General features: G+C 48.4%; 3 protein-coding genes across 3 annotated transcripts in view; 2 read left to right on the top strand and 1 right to left on the bottom strand.

Annotated features, from left to right (window-relative positions):
* Positions 1-22,294, top strand: part of tinf2 (TERF1 (TRF1)-interacting nuclear factor 2) — a 104,885-nt gene that overhangs the window by 13,669 nt on the left and 68,922 nt on the right. The gene's annotated exons all lie outside the window — the stretch shown is intronic.
* dok1b (docking protein 1b) lies at positions 5,986-14,404 on the top strand. The gene is made up of 5 exons (XM_061251941.1): positions 5,986-6,410; positions 9,347-9,640; positions 10,410-10,488; positions 12,116-12,288; positions 12,866-14,404. Exons 1-5 carry the CDS (start codon positions 6,237-6,239, stop codon positions 13,805-13,807), a joined length of 1,662 nt encoding a protein of 553 aa, XP_061107925.1. The 5' UTR covers positions 5,986-6,236; the 3' UTR covers positions 13,808-14,404.
* Positions 15,013-22,294, bottom strand: part of m1ap (meiosis 1 associated protein) — a 51,727-nt gene continuing 44,445 nt past the window's right edge. The window contains exons 15-16 of the mRNA XM_061250771.1: positions 20,157-20,273; positions 15,013-15,036 (exon numbers count right to left, since the gene is read on the bottom strand). Coding sequence (XP_061106755.1) covers positions 15,013-15,036; positions 20,157-20,273 — 141 coding nt within the window. The remainder of the gene's footprint in view (positions 15,037-20,156; positions 20,274-22,294) is intronic.

The raw sequence follows: 22,294 nt of genomic DNA, 5'->3' as shown, positions 1-22,294 counted from the left end.
CGTGAACGTGCAGCTCGACCGCCAGGTGCCCGTAGAGAGGGAACCGTAAGGCGACCAGAGCTGGCAGACCGGAGTGGTCTAGCTGGGGAGTAGGGAGTGATCAGGGATTGTATGTAATGTGGGGCAGTCCCCTTAGCAGCCTGAAATGCCAACACTAGGGCCTTGAAACGGATACGTGCGGCAATAGGAAGCCAGTCAATATACAGTATATGGAGAACTTGGAGAACTAGCCACAGTTCTGTGGATTTAGGCAGCCTCATGCTTCTGTCTCTTCATGTAATCCCACACAGACCCGATGATGTTGAGATCAGGGCTCTGTGGGGGCCATACCTTCACTTCTAGGACTCCTTGTTCTTCTTTACGCTGAAGATGGTTCTTAATGACATTGGCTGGATGTTTGGGGTCATTATCCTGCAGAATACATTTGGGGCCAATCAGATGCCGCCCTGATGGTATTGCATGATGGATAAGTATCTGCCTGAGACCGTTAATTCTAATCAAATCCCCAACTCCATTTGCAGAAATGCAGCCCCAAACTTGCAAGGAACCTCCACCATGCTTCACTGTTGCCTGGAGACACTCATTCTTGTACCGCTCTCCAGCCCTTCAGTGAACAAACTGCCTTCTGCGACAGCCAAATATTTCATACTATTTTCAATATTTTGACTCATCAGTCCAGAGAACCTGCTGCCATTTTTCTGCACCCCAGTTCCTGTGTTTTCGTGCATAGTTGAGTCGCTTGGCCTTGTTTCCACGTCAGAGGTATGACTTTTTGGTCGCAATTCTTCCATGAAGACCACTTCTGACCAGACTTCTCCGCACAGTAGATGGATGTACCTGGTCCCACTGGTTTCTGCCAATTCACTGCTAGACATCTTCCGATTGTGAAGGGAAGTGAGCATGATGTGCATTTAATCTGCTGCACTAAGTTTCCTTGGCCGACCACTGCATCTACGGTCCTCAACGTTGCCCGTTTCTTTGTGCTTCTTCAACAGAGCTTGGACAGCACATCTGGAAACCCCTGTCTGCCTTGAAATTTCTGCCTGGGAGAGACCTTGCTGATGCAGTATAACTACCTTGTGTCGTGTTGCTGTGCTCAGTCTTGCCATGGTGTATGACTTCTGACATTAAACTGTCTTCAGCAACCTCACCTTGGAAGCAGTTTGGCTGTTCCTCACCCAGTTTTAACTATCCTACACAGCTGTTTCTGTTTCAGGTAATAATTGTGTTTAAACCTACATATTAAATTCATGATCATTAGCTCCTGTTTGGTATAATTGGTTAATCACACACCTGACTATATGCCTACAAAATCCCTGACTTTGTGCAAGTGTACCTAGAAGAATTGATGCTGATTTGAAGGCAAAGGGTGGTCACACAATATTGATTTGATTTAGATTTTTCTTCTCTTCACTCACTTTGCTCTTTGTTAATTGATAAAAATAAACTATTAACATTTCTATTTTTGAAAGCATTCTTACTTTCAAACTATATTTTTTCACACCTCCTTAAAACTTTTGCACAGTACTGTATATAATCAGGAACTGCCAACAGTGCATGTTCCTCCTTTTCCCACTAGAGGGAGCCCTACACCCAGTGGTCTGAGGGCATGCGTAAACGACAGAACTGTATACATTTCTGTCATGCAAACCGAGAGGTTGGCGCCATAACTTAAAGGAATACCTCACTTCCTGGAGTTGTTTCCTCTTCTGTTTCGGTGCATGTTTGAGACTGACCCAGACAGCGGTGTGTGTGTTGAAGGATATTTCAGCCTAAGCACTGCTTCTCAAACTGGCTCCTCAGGGACCCCTGTGTATGCTGGTTTCAGTTCCGACCACAATTGCAATCCAAGATTTTTAACAAGCAGTTCATTTTTCTAAATTAGGTACCTGTTATGTTTTGAAGGATTATGTACCCTCTGAAGTCCCACATTCTGGAGCTGGTTGGTGCCTCGCATGGCCGCGGTGTGTGTGTGTGTGTATGAACGGGTAAATGAGAGGTATCAGTTGTACAGCGCTTTGGATAAAGGCGCTATATAAATGCAGACATTTACCATTCACATGAATTGTGCTGATTGTGCTATATTGCAAACAATTACATAAAATGATGCAACATATTTTTGAACTGATCAAATTAAGAACTGAATCAAAAGGCTCTTAATGCAGGGGCTTCGGTTCTCTCAGCATTTTTACCATAAACCATGCATGCTGTGAAATCCTGCTGCAACCAGCTTTAAATTCCAGCTACCAGCCGTTTCAAAACCTACCTTGAGCTGGGGGTTTTTCCAGCAGGGCAGCTCATTGTCATTTTTTCAGTCCTTGAATACTTCCTACATTATCTCCCAAACGGTCAGGTGTCCACACTTTCACCAATCAGGAACCTGCTGATTCACCTCAGTCTTTCATTTGTTTCTTTATTACACAGGGGCCTGGCAGGACTGGGATTAAAAACCAGTCTGGGTTTGAGGCCTGCAGTATATCGATGTGTCAGATGAGCTGCTGTTGCAATGGCTGGTAGGCTATAGGGACTTCAAATAAAAATATGTCCTCGCTAGTATCACTTATCTTTTACTAATTCAATCCTGCTTCCGGAACATTTACATAATCGCTAATGGATATTTTGCCAAAATGTATGTAATGCCCTTACCCACTAACTTGAACATTTGAATATGAATTGCAGTAAACAATACCAGTTTGCAATGTATTTTTATCGGCACATTTGACTTTGAACTGGTGCCACCTCTTTTTTTAACCGCTGTCAAATGCGCTGGAAAAATTATATAATTTCAGTGAGGTGCCATTATCAGAATGCATCAGAGTGAATATTTGCCAAGCTTCCTTTCTCATTTTAGCCGCTCTGGCTAGATTTAATTTTCCAAAAAAATAAAATAAAAGTGTGGTTCTACTACTGCGGATTTAATAGGCGGACATTAGTCACATGTGAAGTGTTTGTGTAACGCCTACTTCACCCCGAAACGTTATGTTCATTCTTGGCCGGTCTTTTAGAACGTGGTAGGTACCAAATGTCCCAAAGCTAAAATCTAAGGCTGTCGTAAGATTGAAATTGCAACTTTGCTGTAGTTTCAATTTCGCAGGGCTTAAAGCAAGAAAAATTCGATGCAGAGTTTTATAAATGCCCTAGGATTGGAGTGGTTTCTGCACAGTTTGGTAGGGGGCGAACATTACTGAAGCAGTCATGCTATGATTGCTGAAATCCATTGAACCTCCACTAGGTGACAGTGCTCAATTTACACAGGTACTGTATTATTGCAACACTAATGAGTATACAAATCCACAACAAAGAATAACGACATCTAGATGTAGATCTAGATGTAGTTCCACAGTTTATGCTTCATCCTATCGTACAAATGAGGAACTGTACGTACGCCAAAAAATATTCTGATTTATACAACCTTGTGTAGGCCTGCCAGTGCGCAATTTCCTTGTATAAATCCCAAATCAACTTGGAATTGTCCATCCGTGCACGAGGCCAACACACCGTCTAGTTCACTCCTACAATTACCCATACATGGTTAAAGAAACGACCTTAATTAATAGTGATAAGCATAGAACTGTCCTTGATGATCCCTATGTAGGCTATGTCTGTGAATGGCTATGTCTGTGAATGGCAATCTCAGAGCGCAAAGCTAAGAGAAACTTAGAAAGACGAATAAGAAAGATAATTTAGAAATTGATGGAATTGATTCATAAAATCAAATTCGTCCTCGTTTAAACGGTTAACCAAACTCGCTTACAAAAAAAATAGCTCACTGATAACCGATTGCGGTTTAGGCAATATGCTTTTTAGATTCTAAACTAGCAATCACTCTGTGGCCATTTCAGGGGGCTAAGAATGCAAACACCTCAGGGAAGTAAATGCTACAGTACCATAGTTGTCAAAGAATTTCAGTTTTCTGTCGCTGTTGGTTCACTTATGGCTTATTGTATGGCGTTTTTCCATCCGTGTTTATTCGTTGACATGCAAATTCAAATTACCGGATAACTGAACATAGCTTTCCACCATGCGGTATTTACATAAAGCAATACATCATCATGGGGCTATTTATCCATTAGATATTGAAAACGAAAATATCCTGCTTTCAGCGAAAAATTGACCGTTACACGAAATTTGACGACCACGATTATCCCGCGCCATATAAAATGCATTATCAAAGTTGTATAGAGACCTGTATTGGCATAAATGATCATTAGACCAGACACCTATGGTATAGACTCAGTGTTATATGTTATAGTGTCATATTATATCAGGCAAATATTACACTCCCAACGGAACCATATGGAAGAGGGATGAAAACATGAAGAATTCTTATTTTAACCGATGCATTTAAAAAAAAAAGATCGACCAGCATGACACTGCACCACGTCCATATTCATGTAAATCTTTAATTGGCAATTCAGCTATTATCTAAGTTACAATGTTGATGTGTAACTATTAAGATGGCCCAAAATAAAGTTGAAAATGCAATTAAATTTGTCGGTACTGGGTTTTAGAAAACGAAACTAACATTATCGGTTACACAGTCAACCATTTAAAAATGTGATGGCATCCGTTTACAAAAACTGATGATTTGTCACGTTCCAACCTCGTGTGGTGTCCTTATGGCGATATGAGTGCATTCGATCGCTCCGATTACATTTGGGAACGCGCTGTAAATTGCGCTTTGGCGTTGGCTTGTTCACCTGCAGTGTAGGGAAACCGTATGTATCGTTGGGTCATTCCAATTATTCCCCCCCCCACACAGATGGCATGACGAGGCGCAAGGATATCAAAATCAACAAAATCGGCTCATAAGCCAGTCATCATCTTGGGCCGGAAAATCCTTGTGGTCCCTGAACACCCTCTCCATCCGAAGCCTGCCATTGGCAAAGCCCTCCAACAGTGCTAAAGCAGCCATTGCGCACGGGCATCACCCAGCCCTTTTATAACCCTTTCATAAATTGACTCAATCAGTGTGAACGAACTGATACCCCAAGTCCATTATGAAAATTAATTTAATGTTATATGGAGTCCAATAATTGAGTGAAATAGTCATTAGAACATATTGTCTGTATTTCACTACTTCGCCTGCAGTGTCGCTATTTCCGTCAGAAATCTGCCCCTCCCCCAGTCTGCTCGCACCCCTCTGCTCCATAGTGCCCTGCCCCAACCTAACCCTCGGTAAAGACTTTTTAACCATTTGATTAGCAAATTACCCAATATTTCAGGGTTTAGCGAACTGCTTTGAAAGTTAAGTCCACTAACATCTTGCAAGTAGAAATAAATAGAATCTGAAACTGGACATAAACTTAGCAAAATGACATTTAGCATATTGCAATGTAATTAAATACATTTTACAGTAAATTAGATTGCTTTTTGTGAGTTAAGTCTGAACATGTGCAAAAATAATGGGTTATGTTTGGCTCATTTGTATTTTGAGAGAGAGGGAGAGAGTGAGTGAGTGAGTGAGACAGAGAGATGGAGAGAGAGAGTAAGTGAGGGAGAGAGGGAGGGAGAGAGAGTAAGTGAGTGAGAGAGAGAGAGAGAGAGAGAGAGAGAGAAAGTGAGTGAGAGGGCTCATCCCTAAGAGTGGTGACAGATTGGACAAGGCATCTACAGTAACCTGGGGAACCCACATCCGACCTTCCTGACTGAACACAATGTTTTGAGCAAAAGTCAAATTGTTTTATCACCAAAATGATGAGTCAATAGATTACCACCATTGATCACCATGTCCACCAAAAGGAAAATGAACAGGACAGACCACAAACGGGACAGACAGACCACTGAAAGTGCGTGGCGTGTGCTCGCGCACACGAGGCTGTGTTTATTAATACGTTCTGGGTCTGGCATTCTGCTAGAAATTGCAATATCCTTCCGCAAAATCAACATGAAATAGTTATGTAGTTCTTCTCAATCGAAAGAGGAAGAGATGTGTCTGTGTGTGTGTGAGAGAGAGAGAGAGAGAGAGAGAGAGAGAGAGAGAGAGAGAGAGAGAGAGAGAGAGAGAGAGAGAGAGAGAGAGAGACGCTCATCCTACACGCCACTAAGCTCGCTACGAAAGAGGGAGGGAGCGGCAAAAGCAGGAACTGCATCGGCAGTGAACTTTGGCCGAGGGCTAAATAATCCAACATAATAATAAGAAGACGTAAAACTAACATAAGACATGTAGGGGTGGATTGTACGATACCCCAATTATAATGCAATGCGTTAAATGATTCGCAGTAGGCCACACTTAGATGCGAGCCTACCCGAATATTTGTCAAACGGAAGTTATAGCAATAGGAAGTTTGAAAAAAGAAGTTAAAAAACGCAAAAAACAAACCGTGTGCCAACTTCTCTGCCCTCTGAAGGAGATGGATACGCACGTCAAAGAAGGACAACTTTATGTACAGCACCAAAAGTTTGGCAAGGTAAGAGCAGCTAAACAAAATCCTATCGATTGTCATATAACGGAGAAAACATCCCCGAGCTCTTGGAATTTGAAATATGACACTTAACTGTCTTCTACTTGAAGTATGGGGCGTTGTTTTGAACCATCCATATATCAAGGATTACCCTTTTAAACTTTTTTTTTACGAGTTTTTGCTGAAATCGCAATGGTCGATTCTTTCGAATATCACGTGTGCAGTTGTTCAAGCTGTAACCACCAAAAGCCACGAACTTACAAAGTGCAAAGAAAAAAACGTAGTGGGTTAGATTTAGTTACGTTTTGTTCATGTTTGATTCAGTTAGATTGTTCTAGTGCTCTCAGAACTATATCCACAGTTACGTTTCCCGAAATAATGTCACATGAGCACATGAAAGTGTATCTAATGTGAAAACACTTGCCAAATTTGTTCGATAGAATATTGTTTCAAGTGACAAGTTACTGATGTTGCTTTTAAAAAAGAAAATCACCGCTGGGTATTGTAATGGTTTTTTTAACGGAATTAATTTGGCTACATATTTGCGATGTACATTGAGACTTTAAACGATTACCTAATCTGTGCCGACACAGCTCGAGGCTACATTTACCACAGAAACGCCCGCGCGTGTGACGGAAAATGTGACGTAAGACTACACAACCAGCGATGACCACAAACTTTAGAATATTTTGTTTGTGACACGTAGTATTATTTTGGTCTACTGAGACCACTGTTTCCATTACAAGCTGAAATTCTGATGATATATCAGGAGTGTGCGTTTAGTTTATCATCACTGGCTTCTAATTCGTTGAAGGCCTTGAACTCTGTAGCTCTGCCCGTGCGTCACGAATTCTTCCCTTCTTGTTTGCTTTAAGTCATGGCAGCCTTTGACTTGATGTCATTCTACGGATGCACTGAGTTCTGAGTACAAGAACACTTAATTTAGTTTGCATTTCAGATAGATACTCATATAGAGTGTTACTGCACAACACAGTAGGTTCCGGTGCAGTGAAAGGCACAGTAAGATTGCCCTATCTTTGCTTACTGATTCCCTTTCTGTCTGAGCAGAATGTGTGTCATCAGGCATCCAATCACGAGTCCTCAGCCGAACACAAACTGCAGAACACTTGTGAAGTTCAGACCGCAGCGTTTGTCCTCTCACCCTTGTCTGTGTGTGATATGTGTTACATTACATTACATTACTGGCATTTGGCAGACGCTCTTATCCAGAGCGATGTACAGTTTATTAGACTAAGCAGGAGACAGTCCTCCCCTGGAGCAATGCAGGGTTAAGGGCCTTGCTCAAGGGCCCAACGGCTGTGTGGATCTTGTTGTGGCTACACCGGGGATCGAACCACCGACCTTGCAGGTCCCAGTCATTTACCTTAACCACTATGCTACAGGCCGCCACATTACACACGTGTACATTATTACATGTGTGCGGTGTGTGTAATATGGGTAATGTGTGTGAGATGGGGACTCACCCTGTCTGTGTGTTATATGTCAGGTGATATACAGTGTCCTCCATAATGTTTGGGACAAAGACCCATGATTTATTTATTTGCCTCTGACCTCCACAATTTGAGATTTGTAATGACAAAAATCATGTGGTTAAAGTGCACATTGTCAGATATTAATGAAGGGTATTTTTATACATTTTGGTTTCAGTGTGTCGAAATTACAGTAGTGTTTATCCATTGCCCATTTTAGGGCACCATAATGTTTGGGACACAGCAATGTTATGAAAATGAAAGTGGTGATATGTGTAAGGTGTGTGTAATGTGTGTATGCTATGTGTAAGGTGTGAGGTGTGTATGATATGTGTAAGGTGTGAGGTGTGTATGCTATGTGTAAGGTGTGAGGTGTGTATGCTATGTGTAAGGTGTGAGGTGTGTATGTGATCACAAACCCTTCTGGCTCTGCCTTGCCCCCATCACACCCTCATGTCCTCCCTCTGACTGCTCACTAACAGTGACACAACCACACTTCCTCTACACACCTGGACCCAACACCACACTTCCTCTACACACCTGGACCCAACACCACACTTCCTCTACACACCTGGACCCAACACCACACTTCCTCTACACACCTGGACCCAACACCAGAGAGGGAGAGAGAGAGAGAGAGAGAGAGAGAGAGAGAGAGAGAGAGAGAGAGAGAGAGAGAGAGAGAGAGAGAGAGAGAGAGAGGGAGAGGGAGGGAGAGAGAGAGAGAGAGAGAGAGAGAGAGAGAGAGAGGAGGGAGAGGGAGAGGGAGAGGGAGAGGGAGAGGGAGAGGGAGAGGGAGAGGGAGAGGGAGAGGGACGTATGATGCCATTTTTATCTTGTGAATGCTCACATTTCGCCCCACGGTCTGGAAAAGACTTCTGCTGCTGCAGCCTATCCACTACTATCCAGTGATGATGCGTTGTGTGTTCAGAGATGCTCTTCTGCTGTACTGCTGTAATTTCTGCAGAACTGCTGCTCACTGGATTTATTTATGTATTTATTTATTTATTTGCAAGCTAGTGACTAGTGTTGGGCATGAAAATCCCAGGAAATCAGCAGTTTTTCTGCAGGGGAAATTTTCTCCCCATTCTGATGGTTGATGTGAACATTAACTGAAGCTCCTGACCCGTATCAACATGATTGTATGCATTGCACTGCTGCCACACAATTGGCTGATTAGATAATCGCATGAATAAGTAGGTATAATAAAGTGCTTGGTAAGTGTATAAACAATACATTCCTTAATCAGCTCAATCAAGTCACATAAAAAAGCAAAAAGGCCCTGACAGTGCTGTTTACCGGGTTATTGTATTAAACCTTTATTAAGAACCCTAACCCCTCTCCCTCTCTACCCCATCACCTTTCTCTCTCTCCCTCTGCCCCCTCTCTCTTCTTCCATCTCCCCCTCTTTCTCTCCTTCCCTCTCCCCCCCTTCCCTGCGCCCTCTGTCAGAAATGGAAGAAGAGCTGGTTTGTGCTGTACCCAGCCAGTCAGAGTGGCATCGCTCGCCTGGAGTTCTTTGACTGTGGCGGCAGCAGTGAGAAGCCCAGCAGCACCAAGAAGCTGGACAAGAAGGTGATCCGGCTGTCTGAGTGCATCAGCATCCTGCCCGCCCTCACCGAGACCTGCCCCAAGGACAACATGGCCGCCTTCTGCATGGAGACCAACGACAAGACGCACGTGTTCGCCACGGAGCGGCAGGCCTGCGCCGCCTGGGTGGACAAGCTGTGCGAAATCGCCTTTCAGGTGCGGCGACCTCTGACCCCGGTCACATGATGCCGCGCAGGGCATTTCCTGCAATAAGTGGGTCCTCAGTGCTGTCCATCACTGTGCCCCCCCCCACACACACACACACACACAGGGTCACCACACACACACACACACACACACACACACAGGGTCACCCCACATGCTGGGTCACCTCACACACACACACACAGGGTCACCCCACATGCTGGGTCACACACACAGGGTCACAGGGTCACCACACACACACGCTGGGTCACCACACACACACACACACACACACTCACACTCACACTCACACACACACACACACAGGGTCACCCCACATGCTGGGTCACACACACAGGGTCACCACACACACACGCTGGGTCACCACACACACACACACACTCACACACACACACACACACACACTCACACACACACACACTCACACTCACACACACACACACACACACACACACACTCACACACACACACACACACACACACACACACACACATACACACACACACACAGGGTCACACACTCAGGCCATCCCTCGTTCTGCTTGCTTGTTCCTCTATGCAGGAATGTGGCAGGTTGATTCTGGAAAGTTTTTTTTTTTTTTTTAAGTAGATCAACACATCCTGTGTGTTACTGTACAGTGAGTGTTGTGTACTATAGTGGAGTGTCTTAATTGTGTGTGAGTGTCTAATTGTGTGTAATTGTGTGAGTGTGTGTAAATGTAGTGGAGTGTACTGGAGTGTGTAACTGTGTGTGCCACAGGGAGGCGGTGTGTTGGACTCTAACGGGCAGCAGGAATTCAAGATGGCGGAGAACCTCATCTACTCCTCCAGAGAGGAAGGTAACCACAGCAACACATCCTGGGGGAGGGGCTAACTGACAGGCTCAGTTTGCTGCTTCCTGTGTTCTCTCAGTTTGGGCTCCGCACTCAAACACACACACACACACACTCTCACACCCACACACACACACACACACACACACACACACACGCACAAACACACACACACCCACACACGCTCACATTCAGGCTGGGTTGATTCCACATTCCCTTCCCTTGCTATCTTCCCCCGAGGGACATATTTCCTGACTACATTTGTGACGTGCAACAAGCTAACTTAACAGGTGCTCTACATGGTAGGATAGACGATGAACAACCAAAACTGAACTGAACCTCGCAACCTATACAGGAAGTGCTACCTGATGGTAATCTCGACTCCGTGCACAATTGTATTCTCTTTCACAGGATGATTTTGTAATGTTGATAAATGATTGATAACAGCCACCCTAGCTTAACCTAGTGATAATGAAATCACACCTGAGGATTTCTTAAACCTCACTCAAAATCACAAACTAGTATCTGACAAATTTCAATGGTCAGTTATTAATCCCCCCCCCTCCCATCCCTCAACATGTTCTCATGAATTATTCACAAATCTCCAAAACTCATCGTACAAAAATATATTGCCTCTTCTGTTTGAAAGCACTGATTTGCTCCTCTCTTCTCCACGTGTGGAGCATTGCATTCTGGGACAGCGACGCAGAATGAGCGTTCTGTCAGTCCAGCTCCACAGCAGCCTGGATATTCATAATTTTAATGCTATACTTAAAAGTCCAAAAATCTGTAATTTTCTCTTGCAATGGCGTTCGTTATGAATCGGGGACATCTGATTGCAGGTTTAGAGGCTGTGCTGTAGGCATTGGGCTGCCCAAACCATCCTTTTCATTGGTGAAGCTTTTGACCTTTGAACCTGAGGCACGTTGCCTCATTTCCCCTCAGCGCGGGACAGTGTGATGTCACTTCCTGTGTGGCAGGCGGGTCACATGGTGGGCGCACTGCCCTGTGAGAATAGCGACAGCTGAAGGGTCTGCTCTGGCACCAGAGAGGGAGAGCAGCGGTTCCACTTCCTGTCCCAGACACGCTCACTTCCTGTCCCAGACACGCTCACTTCCTGTCCCAGACACGCTCACTTCCTGTCCCAGACACGCTCACTTCCTGTCCCAGACACGCTCACTTCCTGTCCCAGACACGCTCACTTCCTGTCCCAGACACGCTCAACTGTTTCTCCCCATGGACCAATCACAGGGAAGAAAAATATTTACCATGTCCGAGTGAGCCCTGCTGGATGATAAAAAGGATTCCAGCTTGCAAATCTGATTATTATTATTATTATTATTATTATTATTATCATCGATTATTATTATTGTTATTACTATACCAAAGGCCTTGACTGAAAGGGGTCCTCAAAAATATTTGAACACAAGATTCAAAGTTTTTATTAATCAGTTATTGAAATTGATATTAATATAAGTATTTTATTTAAAAGGGTTTGTTTTTCTTGGGGTTGCCTGGGGTGGTGGGGCCAAACGTGGACCGAGCGTGCAGACTGTAGTTCTGTTCCTGGTCCAGTGAATGAGTTCTGGGTGAGCGTGCGGTGTTTTTGACTGTGGTTCTGTTCCTGGTCCAGTGAATGAGTTCTGGGTGAGCGTGCAGCGGACAGAGGCCTCGGAGCGCTGTGGCCTGCAGGGGGCGTACTGGCTGAAGGCCGACAGTGACAGCCTCATCCTGAAGGACCCCAAGAGCAAGAGGAGCCTGCTGGTCTGGCCCTACAAACTGCTGCGCCGCTACGGCAGAGACAAGGTGAGACACACCTGCCTGTGCTCTCTCTGTGAGACACCTGCCTGTGCTCTCTCTGTGAGACACACCTGCCTGTGCTCTCTGTGAGACACACCTGCCTGTGCTCTCTGTGAGACACACCTGCCTGTGCTCTCTCTGTGAGACACACCTGCCTGTTCTGGTCTCTCTGTGAGACACACCTGCCTGTGCTCTCTCTGTGAGACACACCTGCCTGTGCTCTCTCTGTGAGACACACCTGCCTGTGCTCTCTCTGTGAGACACACCTGCCTGTGCTCTCTCTGTGAGACACACCTGCCTGTTCTGGTCTCTCTGTGAGACACACCTGCCTGTGCTCTCTCTGTGAGACACACCTGCCTGTTCTGGTCTCTCTGTGAGACACACCTGCCTGTGCTCTCTCTGTCAGACACACCTGCCTGTTCTGGTCTCTCTGTGAGACACACCTGCCTGTGCTCTCTCTGTGAGACACACCTGCCTGTTCTGGTCTCTCTGTGAGACACACCTGCCTGTGTTCTCTCTGTGAGACACACCTGCCTGTTCTGGTCTCTCTGTGACACACACCTGCCTGTTCTGGTCTCTCCAGGTGATGTTCTCCTTCGAGGCGGGGCGGCGCTGTGACTCGGGCCCGGGGAACTTCACCTTCGAGACCAAGCAGGGGAACGAGGTGTTTGGGCTGGTGGAGGGGGCGATCCGGGAGCAGAAGGCCCAGGCAGAGGAGCGGCACCAGAGCAGCCCCGCCCTGGACCCCGACTGCCCCGCCCTGCAGCTGGCCCGCACCGGGGGCGAGGGCGGCCGCGAGCGGGAGGACGGGGACTCCGGCGGCAGCAAGCCCGGCTCGGCGGACGGCGTGTTCGGCAGGAGGGAGGGCCGCAGCCTGCCGGACCCCCCCGCCCCCCCGCACGACCCGGCCGGGCTGTACTCGGAGCCGGCCGACTCCCTGCGCCTGCCCCCCTGCCCCGCGGACGCGCTGTACTCCGACCCCGTGGACAGCCTGAAGGCCGCCCCCACGCCCGCCCCGCGTAACCCTGGCAACAGGCCCGAGCCGCTGTACTCCGACATCTACGACCGCGTGAGCGTGGAGCTGGCGCCCCGCGCCGCCGCCCTGAGGCTGGAGGCGTGGCCTAAAGGGGCGGGGCCGGAGCACATCTACGACGAGCCGGAGGGGCGTGGCGAGGGCGGGGGCGGGGGCGGGGGCGGGGCGCTGTACGACGAGGCGCGGCTGGAGCCGCAGGCCTGGCGTGCGCGGGCGTGGGACGACTCGCCGCAGGGCCACGAGGTCCCGTACAACCCCAGCGCCGACGACTACTCCGTCCCCGCCTACGGCCGGCCCCCGCCCCCACGCACCAAGGGCCCCAAGCCCCTCCCAGCCCCCAAACCCGCCAAGGGGAGCGGCCCGCGCAACCAGAACACCAACAACAACAACAACGAGCACACAGCGCTGTACGGCCAGGTGTCCCGACACAAGCCCCACCCAAACACCTGCTACCCACCCGACATCATCTACGATAACCTGGGGGACATCTGACCCTGCCCCCCGCTGGGGCCCAGAGCCCCCTGTCTGCGCGCCGAGGAACTGCAGGCTGGGCCAGGACTGGGAGTGGGACTGGGAGTGGGACTGGGAGTGGGGGAAGGTGTGGAGCATCAGGGGAAACTCTTCCTCTCTGAAATGCTGGGATTGGGTGTGGCAAGGCCAGGGTGAGTCCTGTGACTGGCTGTTTAAAGTTTTAAACTCAAGATCAGTGGGAATGTGGCTTGTTGGCTCCACCCCTTATCTGAACATAGCGATCACGCATGTCCCTCACGCACCTGGACCACGCCCACTCAGAGCCACGCCCACTCAGGAAGGGCTGTCGTTCCTGCTGCAGCTGTGTCTGTAACGAGTGTTGTTTCCGTTCTTTTGTTTAAAAAAAGAAAAAAAAAAGAAAAAAGAACCTTTTTTTAAGAACCCATTTCCCTACAATCTGAAGTGTCTGTGCAGGCCTGTGTTGGACTGAAGGATCTCTGATTAGCACTGAGCATAGTGCATCAGGGCCTCATTTCCTGCTTCAAACTTCCGTCTGCCAGACACTGCTGCAGGCCTGTAAATAAAGGTAACAATAACAAAATAAAATTTTACAAAAAAAAACAAAAACCTAATTAAATGCAGATGGTGTTGTTGTGCCAGTGGCTGTCCTGTGGGGACAGTTCTGCGGTGTGAGCTGGGGTTTGTCTGCAGAAAGTTGTTTTGTTGGCGTGCCTGTGAGCTGGGCTGAATGCCCTTTCTCTCTCCTGTCGGCCGTGTGCACGTAGCGGCAGGCGGCCCAGAAAAGCTGTGTTTCACCGGGGGGGCCTTGGGGCTGGAGGGACCGGGGGTTCCCCTCTGGCTGGGGGTCGTGAGAACAGCCTGTCCCTGGAACGGAGCACAGCTGTGTGGCCCTGCCAGCTCCCAGCCTGGTCCTCCCATTGTCTCCAGAGCCCCCTGATCCCTCCACTCTCTCCGCCTCAATGCTGCATCGTGAGGCTCTGCCTCCACTCTCCTGCCTCAATGCTACTGCAGTGTGAGGCTCTGCCTCCACTCTCCTGCCTCAATGCTGCATCGTGAGGCTCTGCCTCCACTCTCCTGCCTCAATGCTACTGCATCGTGAGGCTCTGCCTCCACTCCCCTGCCTCAATGCTGCTGCATCGTGAGGCTCTGCCTCCACTCTCCTGCCTCAATGCTGCATCGTGAGGCTCTGCCTCCACTCTCCTGCCTCAATGCTGCTGCAGCGTGAGGCTCTGGAGCAGAGACAGAACCAAGGGAATCGGGCGTCTCTTGACAAGTGCTGGATTTGTGTGTTTGTGGCTGTTGTCCAGGCTTTAACCTCCCTCCCTGATTAGCAGCGATTCACTGACCCACCCCACCCCGCCCCGCCCCGCCCAGCCCCTTCTCTGCAGCTTCCTGTTCGTCAGGGCTGGCCCCTCTGGTTTCACACGTCTGCCTGTCTGTGCGAAACGCCGCTTAAACCTGCAGCGCTTGAAAAAAATGTGCACAAAATTTGACATTTACCAAAGATTGCTGAAATGAGGAAGTGGCGGTTATTTGGCGTTTCACCAACAGCCCCCCGGCGTGACCTTTGAAGTGTGTGTGTGTGCGTGAGTGTGTGTGTGTGTGGGTGTGCGCGCAAGTGTGTGTGTGTGCGCGCAAGTGTGTGTATGTGCGCGTACGTGTGTGTGTGCACGCACGTGTGTGTGTGCGAGTGTGTGTGCGAGTGTGTGTGCGTGCACGTGCGCGAGTGTGTGTGAATGTATGTGAGTGTGTGTGTGTGTGTGTGCACGCACGTGTGTGTGTGTGCGAGTGTGTGTGCGAGTGTGTGTGCGAGTGTGTGTGCGTGTGAGTGTGAGTGAGTGCGAGTGTGTGTGCGTGCACGTGCGCGAGTGTGTGTAAATGTATGTGAGTGTGTGTGTGAGAGAGTGTGTGTGTGTGAGTGTGTGTGTGTGTGTGTGTGTGTGAGTGAGTGTGTGTGTGTGAGTGAGTGTGTGTGTGTGTGTGTGTGTGTGTGTGTGTGCAGGGTGGGGCTGTGTGTGTGTGTGTGTGTGTGTGTGTGTGTGTGTGTGTGTGCAGACGCAGACGTAGTTTGCATGTCTCAACGCTGGCGGTTTCACTTTGCATCTCCCTCCCCCGGCCAGGTGATAACTTCCTCTGTCCTTCTGGAACCTTTTCTCTCCTCACTGCGCACCCTGCTGAACACCGCACAAACGCACACACACACCAGTCATACACACACACGCACACACACACCAGTCATACACACACACACACACACACCAGTCATACACACACACACACACACACACACACACACGCATATATGCACCAGTTATACAAACACACACACACACACACGCATATATGCACCAGTCATACACACACACACACACACACATGCACCAATCATTCATTTGTGTGTGATTGTGCATCTGTGTGTGTTAAATTAATTTGTCTAAAGATATTAAGTGGCTTTGAATCCTTTTGTTTTTATGCAACTCTTATTTGTCATGGCAGTGAACACATGGGTAGCTGCTATTCATAGTTTTCCCAGTTTGGGGTATTTGAATGCCACGGACATTTCAACCACAGGTCTCAAAACTTGACCGATGTCTGGATCCCAAACTGAAATGAGATTTTCCACAGAGCTTAAAATACGTACACATTTTATTTCAGCTAAGTGGTTGTACTAAGTAAATTATTACAGTAGTTTGCGTACAAAATTATGAAACACACAAGACAAAAATGTTGGCAAGATGCAGTGGAACTCTTCTGAATACAGCGTTTTTAAACTGAAACACTGAAATGCTGTTGAATTCCTCACGTCAAAAAACACGCCAGACCAAATGAGACAGCATTACTGACCACATCACAGCGCCTCTTAGTGTCTGCTGCACCTGCCACCACACTGTCATAATGCGGCTGTATAAATATGTACATTACCTGTAACACCCATGAGTGTCACAAACGAGGGAAGGTGCACAGAGCCACGCTAATGCTAAGGGTGTGAGGGCTGGCATGCACCATGTGCTAAAGCTAATGCTAAGGGTGTGAGGGCTGGCATGCACCATGTGCTAAAGCTAATGCTAAGGGTGTGAGGGCTGGCATGCACCATGTGCTAAAGCTAATGCTAAGGGTGTGAGGGCTGGCATGCACCATGTGCTAAAGCTAATGCTAAGGGTGTGAGGGCTGGCATGCACCATGTGCTAAAGCTAATGCTAAGGGTGTGAGGGCTGGCATGCACCATGTGCTAAGGCTAATGCTAAGGGTGTGAGGGCTGGCATGCACCATGTGCTAAGGCTAATGCTAAGGGTGTGAGGGCTGGCATGCACCATGTGCTAAGGCTAATGCTAAGGGTGTGAGGGCTGGCATGCACCATGTGCTAAGGCTAATGCTAAGGGTGTGAGGGCTGGCATGCACCATGTGCTAAGGCTAATGCTAAGGGTGTGAGGGCTAATGCTAAGGGTGTGAGGCTGGCATGCACCATGTGCTAAGGCTAATGCTAAGGGTGTGAGGGCTGGCATGCACCATGTGCTAAGGCTAATGCTAAGGGTGTGAGGGCTGGCATGCACCATGTGCTAAGGCTAATGCTAAGGATGTGAGGGCTGGCATGCACCATGTGCTAAGGCTAATGCTAAGGGTGTGAGGGCTGGCATGCACCATGTGCTAAGGCTAATGCTAAGGGTGTGAGGGCTGGCATGCACCATGTGCTAAGGCTAATGCTAAGGATGTGAGGGCTGGCATGCACCATGTGCTAAGGCTAATGCTAAGGATGTGAGAGTTGGCATGCACCATGTGCTAAGGCTAATGCTAAGGGTGTGAGGTCTGGCATGCACCATGTGCTAATGCTAAGTGTGTGAGGGCTGGCATGCACCATGTGCTAAGGCTAATGCTAATGCTAAGGATGTGAGACCTCCTGTGCATCAGGACAGCTGCAGGACTTCACTGGGGCTGAAAATTTTCTACATTGTTTCCTACAATTAAATGACAGAATATTTTTACGACACCTCACTGGTAAACTGAAGGCAGCAGAACTGAGCTCATTGTTTCACTCCAGTAATCAGCCGGAGACGAGGAATAAAACCAAGCGGTGCAAGTGCAGACAGGTAAGGTCACGTCACGCCTACACACACACACACACACACTCACACACACACACACACACACACACTCACACACACACACACACACACACACAAACACACACACACACACACTCACACTCACACACAAACACACTCACACACACACACTCACACAAACACACACACAAACACTCACACACACACACACACATGCACACATACACACACACACACATGCACACACACACACACACAAACACACACATGCGCACACACACACATACACACACACACACAAACACAACACACGCACAAACACACACACATACACACACACACACACAAACACACACACACACACACAGAAAGACAAACACGGACACACACACACAAACACAACACACGCACAAACACATGCACACACACATACACACTCACACACACACACACGCACACAGTCACCTCCTGCACCGAATGAGCGCTTGGTGGCAGAGTGAACAGCCTACATGAGCACCATGCACTGTAGTATGCATTAACACCATGCACTGTAGTATGCATTAACACCATGCACTGTAGTGTGCATTAACACCATGCACTGTAGTGTGCATTAACACCATGCACTGTAGTGTGCATTAACACCATGCACTGTAGTGTGCATTAACACCATGCACTGCAGTGTGCATTAACACCATGCACTGTAGTGTGCATTAACACCATGCACTGTAGTGTGCATTAACACCATGCACTGTAGTGTGCATTAACACCATGCACTGTAGTGTGCATTAACACCATGCACTGTAGTGTGCATTAACACCATGCACTGCAGTGTGCATTAACACCATGCACTGTAGTGTGCATTAACACCATGCACTGCAGTGTGCATTAACACCATGCACTGTAGTGTGCATTAACACCATGCGCTGCAGTGTGCATTAACACCATGCGCTGTAGTGTGCATTAACACCATGCGCTGCAGTGTGCATTAACACCATGCACTGCAGTGTGCATTAACACCATGCGCTGTAGTGTGCATTAACACCATGAGCTGGGCATTTAGAGGGTTTTGATTGGAAGAGCAGAAGCAGAAATGAACGCATCATTCACACATTCTCTCCTGGTCCCTTATCAGATGTTAAACATTGTGAGGCAAAGGGCTGATGAATAGTGCAAATCAGCATTGTGTTTTCTGAGCCATTTTTACAGCTGTCAAGAGTTTCCTTCCTTTCTGCTTTAATAAGGGAACAACACTGGCTGTTCCTCTTCCTGCATGCATTCCCCCTAATGCTGGCTGTTCCTCCTCCTGCACACACTCCCCCTAACACTGGCTGTTCCTCCTCCTGCACACACTCCCCCTAACGCTGGCTGTTCCTCTTCCTGCACACACTCCCCCTAACGCTGGCTGTTCCTCCTCCTGCACACACTCCCCCTAACGCATGTGGAATGTGATGTTTTTGGGTTCAGGTTGTGGGGTACACTGGGGTTTGAGGGTGCAGGCTAAGGGTGTGAGGGCTGGCATGCACCATGTGCTAAAGCTAATGCTAAGGGTGTGAGGGCTGGCATGCACCATGTGCTAAGGCTAATGCTAAGGGTGTGAGGGCTGGCATGCACCATGTGCTAAGGCTAATGCTAAGGGTGTGAGGGCTGGCATGCACCATGTGCTAAGGCTAATGCTAAGGGTGTGAGGGCTGGCATGCACCATGTGCTAAGGCTAATGCTAAGGATGTGAGGGCTGGCATGCACCATGTGCTAAGGCTAATGCTAAGGATGTGAGGGCTGGCATGCACCATGTGCTAAGGCTAATGCTAAGGGTGTGAGGGCTGGCATGCACCATCTGCTAAGGCTAATGCTAATGGTGTGAGGGCTGTGGGATGTGGGGTTTTGGGGTGCAGGCTGTGGGATATGGGGTTTTGGGGTACACTGAGGTTTGGGGGGTAAGGGGCGGGGCGCTTCAGAGGGAGGGGAGCTACGGTTGCCCTCGCTCTGGCCTGGGACTGCCGACCCTGCTGCCAAACACACACAGGCCGCCCAATTAGAGATTACAAGTGAGAGACAGGAGGTAAAAACACCTATTACATTACTCCAGAATCACACACTTATGTAGATGACATTAGAGAGGCCTATGAGAAATAAACACAGTAAATGACAGGACTCCACTTTGGCTCTCGGAGCATAACTGCTGTGTGCGAGTCTGACCTGCTGTGGGGCACTGCCCTCTGCTGGACAGCATGTGTCTCTGCAATGCTTTGTTCTGTGTTCTGCAGGGGTAGGTGTGTGTAGACTCTGACCTGTGTTCTGTAGGGGTAGGGTCTGTGGGTCTGCAGGCTCCTCAGGTGAGGGTAGAGATGAGAGGTCAGACTTAGAGGGTTGAACACAGGGTCCTCCTCCAGCTGAGCCAGACAGCCCTGCAGAGACACACAGTTACACACAGAGACACACAGTTACACACAGAGACACACAGTTACACACGGAGACACACAGTTACACACGGAGACACACGGAAACACACAGTTACACAGAGATACAGTTACACACAGTTACACACAGAGACCCACAGAGACACAGTTACACACAGTTACACACAGAGACACACGGTTACACACGGAGACACACGGAGACACACAGTTACACACAGACACACAGAGAAACACGGAGACACACAGAGACACAGTTACACACAGAGACAGTTACACACAGTTACACACAGAGACCCACAGAGACACAGTTACACACAGAGACACACAGAGACACAGTTACACACAGAGACACACAATTACACAGTTACACACAGAGACACACAATTACACAGTTAGTTACACACAGAGACCCACAGAGACCCACAGAGATCCACAGAGACCCACAGTTACACACGGAGACACACGGAGACACACGGAGACACACGGAGACACACGGAGACACACAGTTACACACAGAGACACACAGAGACCCACAGAGACACAGTTACACACAGTTACACACAGAGACACAGTTACACGGAGACACACAGTTACACACAGAGACCCACAGACTCACAGTTACACACAGTTACACACAGAGACATACGGAGACATACGGAGACATACGGAGACACACGGAGACACACGGAGACACACAGTTACACACAGTTACACACAGTTACACACGGAGACCCACGGAGACACACAATTACACAGTTACACACAGGGGGTAGGTGTGTGTAGACTCTGACCTGTGTTCTGTAGGGGTAGGTGTGTGTAGACTCTGACCTGTGTTCTGGGGGGGTAGGTGTGTGTGTAGACTCTGACCTGTGTTCTGTAGGGGTAGGTGGGTGTGTAGACTCTGACCTATGTTCTGGGGGGGTAGGTTACCCACAGAGACCCACAGAGACCCACAGAGACCCACAGAGACCCACAGAGACCCACAGTTACAAAGTTACACACAGAGACACAGTTACACACAGAGACACAGTTACACACAGAGACACAGTTACACACAGTTACACACAGAGACGCACAGAGACCCACAGAGACACACAGTGACACACAGAGACACACAGTGAAACACAGAGACACACAATTACACAGTTACACACAGAGACACAGTTACACACAGTTACACACAGAGACCCACAAAGACACAGTTACACACAGAGACCCACAGTTACACACAGTTACACACGGAGACACACAGTTACACAGAGACACAGTTACACACAGAGACACAGTTACACACAGAGACCCACAGAGACCCACAGAGACACACAGTTACACACAGAGACACACAGTTACACACAGAGACACACAATTACACAGAGACACAGTTACACAGTTACACACAGAGACCCACAGAGACACAGGTACACACAGTTACACACAGTTACACACGGAGACCCACAGTTACACACAGAGACCCACAGACACACACAGTTACACACCGTTAAACACGGAGACACACGGAGACCCACAGAGACCCACAGAGACCCACGGAGACACACAATTACACAGTTACACACAGGGGGTAGGTGTGTGTGTAGACTCTGACCTGTGTTCTGTAGGGGTAGGTGTGTGTGTAGACTCTAACCTGTGTTCTGTTGGGGTAGGTGTGTGTAGACTCTGACCTGTGTTCTGTAGGGGTAGATGTGTGTAGACTCTGACCTGTGTTCTGTAGGGGTAGGTGTGTGTGTAGACTCTGACCTGTGTTCTGTAGGGGTAGGTGTGTGTGTAGACTCTGACCTGTGTTCTGGGGGGGTAGGTTACACACAGAGACCCAGAGAGACCCAGAGAGACCCAGAGAGACCCAGAGAGACCCAGAGAGACCCAGAGAGACCCAGAGAGACCCAGAGAGACCCACAGAGACACAGTTACATACAGTTACATACAGTTACACACAGAGACCCACAGAGACCCACAGAGACCCACAGAGACCCACAGAGACCCACAGAGACCCA

Source organism: Conger conger, chromosome 8, assembly GCF_963514075.1.
Source record: "Conger conger chromosome 8, fConCon1.1, whole genome shotgun sequence".
In the NCBI taxonomy this organism is placed as follows: Eukaryota; Metazoa; Chordata; class Actinopteri; order Anguilliformes; family Congridae; genus Conger; species Conger conger.
This window is presented reverse-complemented; position numbering and strand designations above follow the sequence as displayed.

Excerpts from the sequence above, each read along its gene's own strand:
- dok1b (XM_061251941.1), top strand. The coding sequence starts at position 6,237 with ATGCGAGCCTACCCGAATATTTGTCAAACGGAAGTTATAGCAATAGGA. Across the intron at positions 6,411-9,346 it reads AGCACCAAAAGTTTGGCAAG|AAATGGAAGAAGAGCTGGTT; the intron begins GTAAGAGCAGCT and ends GCCCTCTGTCAG. Across the intron at positions 10,489-12,115 it reads CTACTCCTCCAGAGAGGAAG|TGAATGAGTTCTGGGTGAGC; the intron begins GTAACCACAGCA and ends TTCCTGGTCCAG.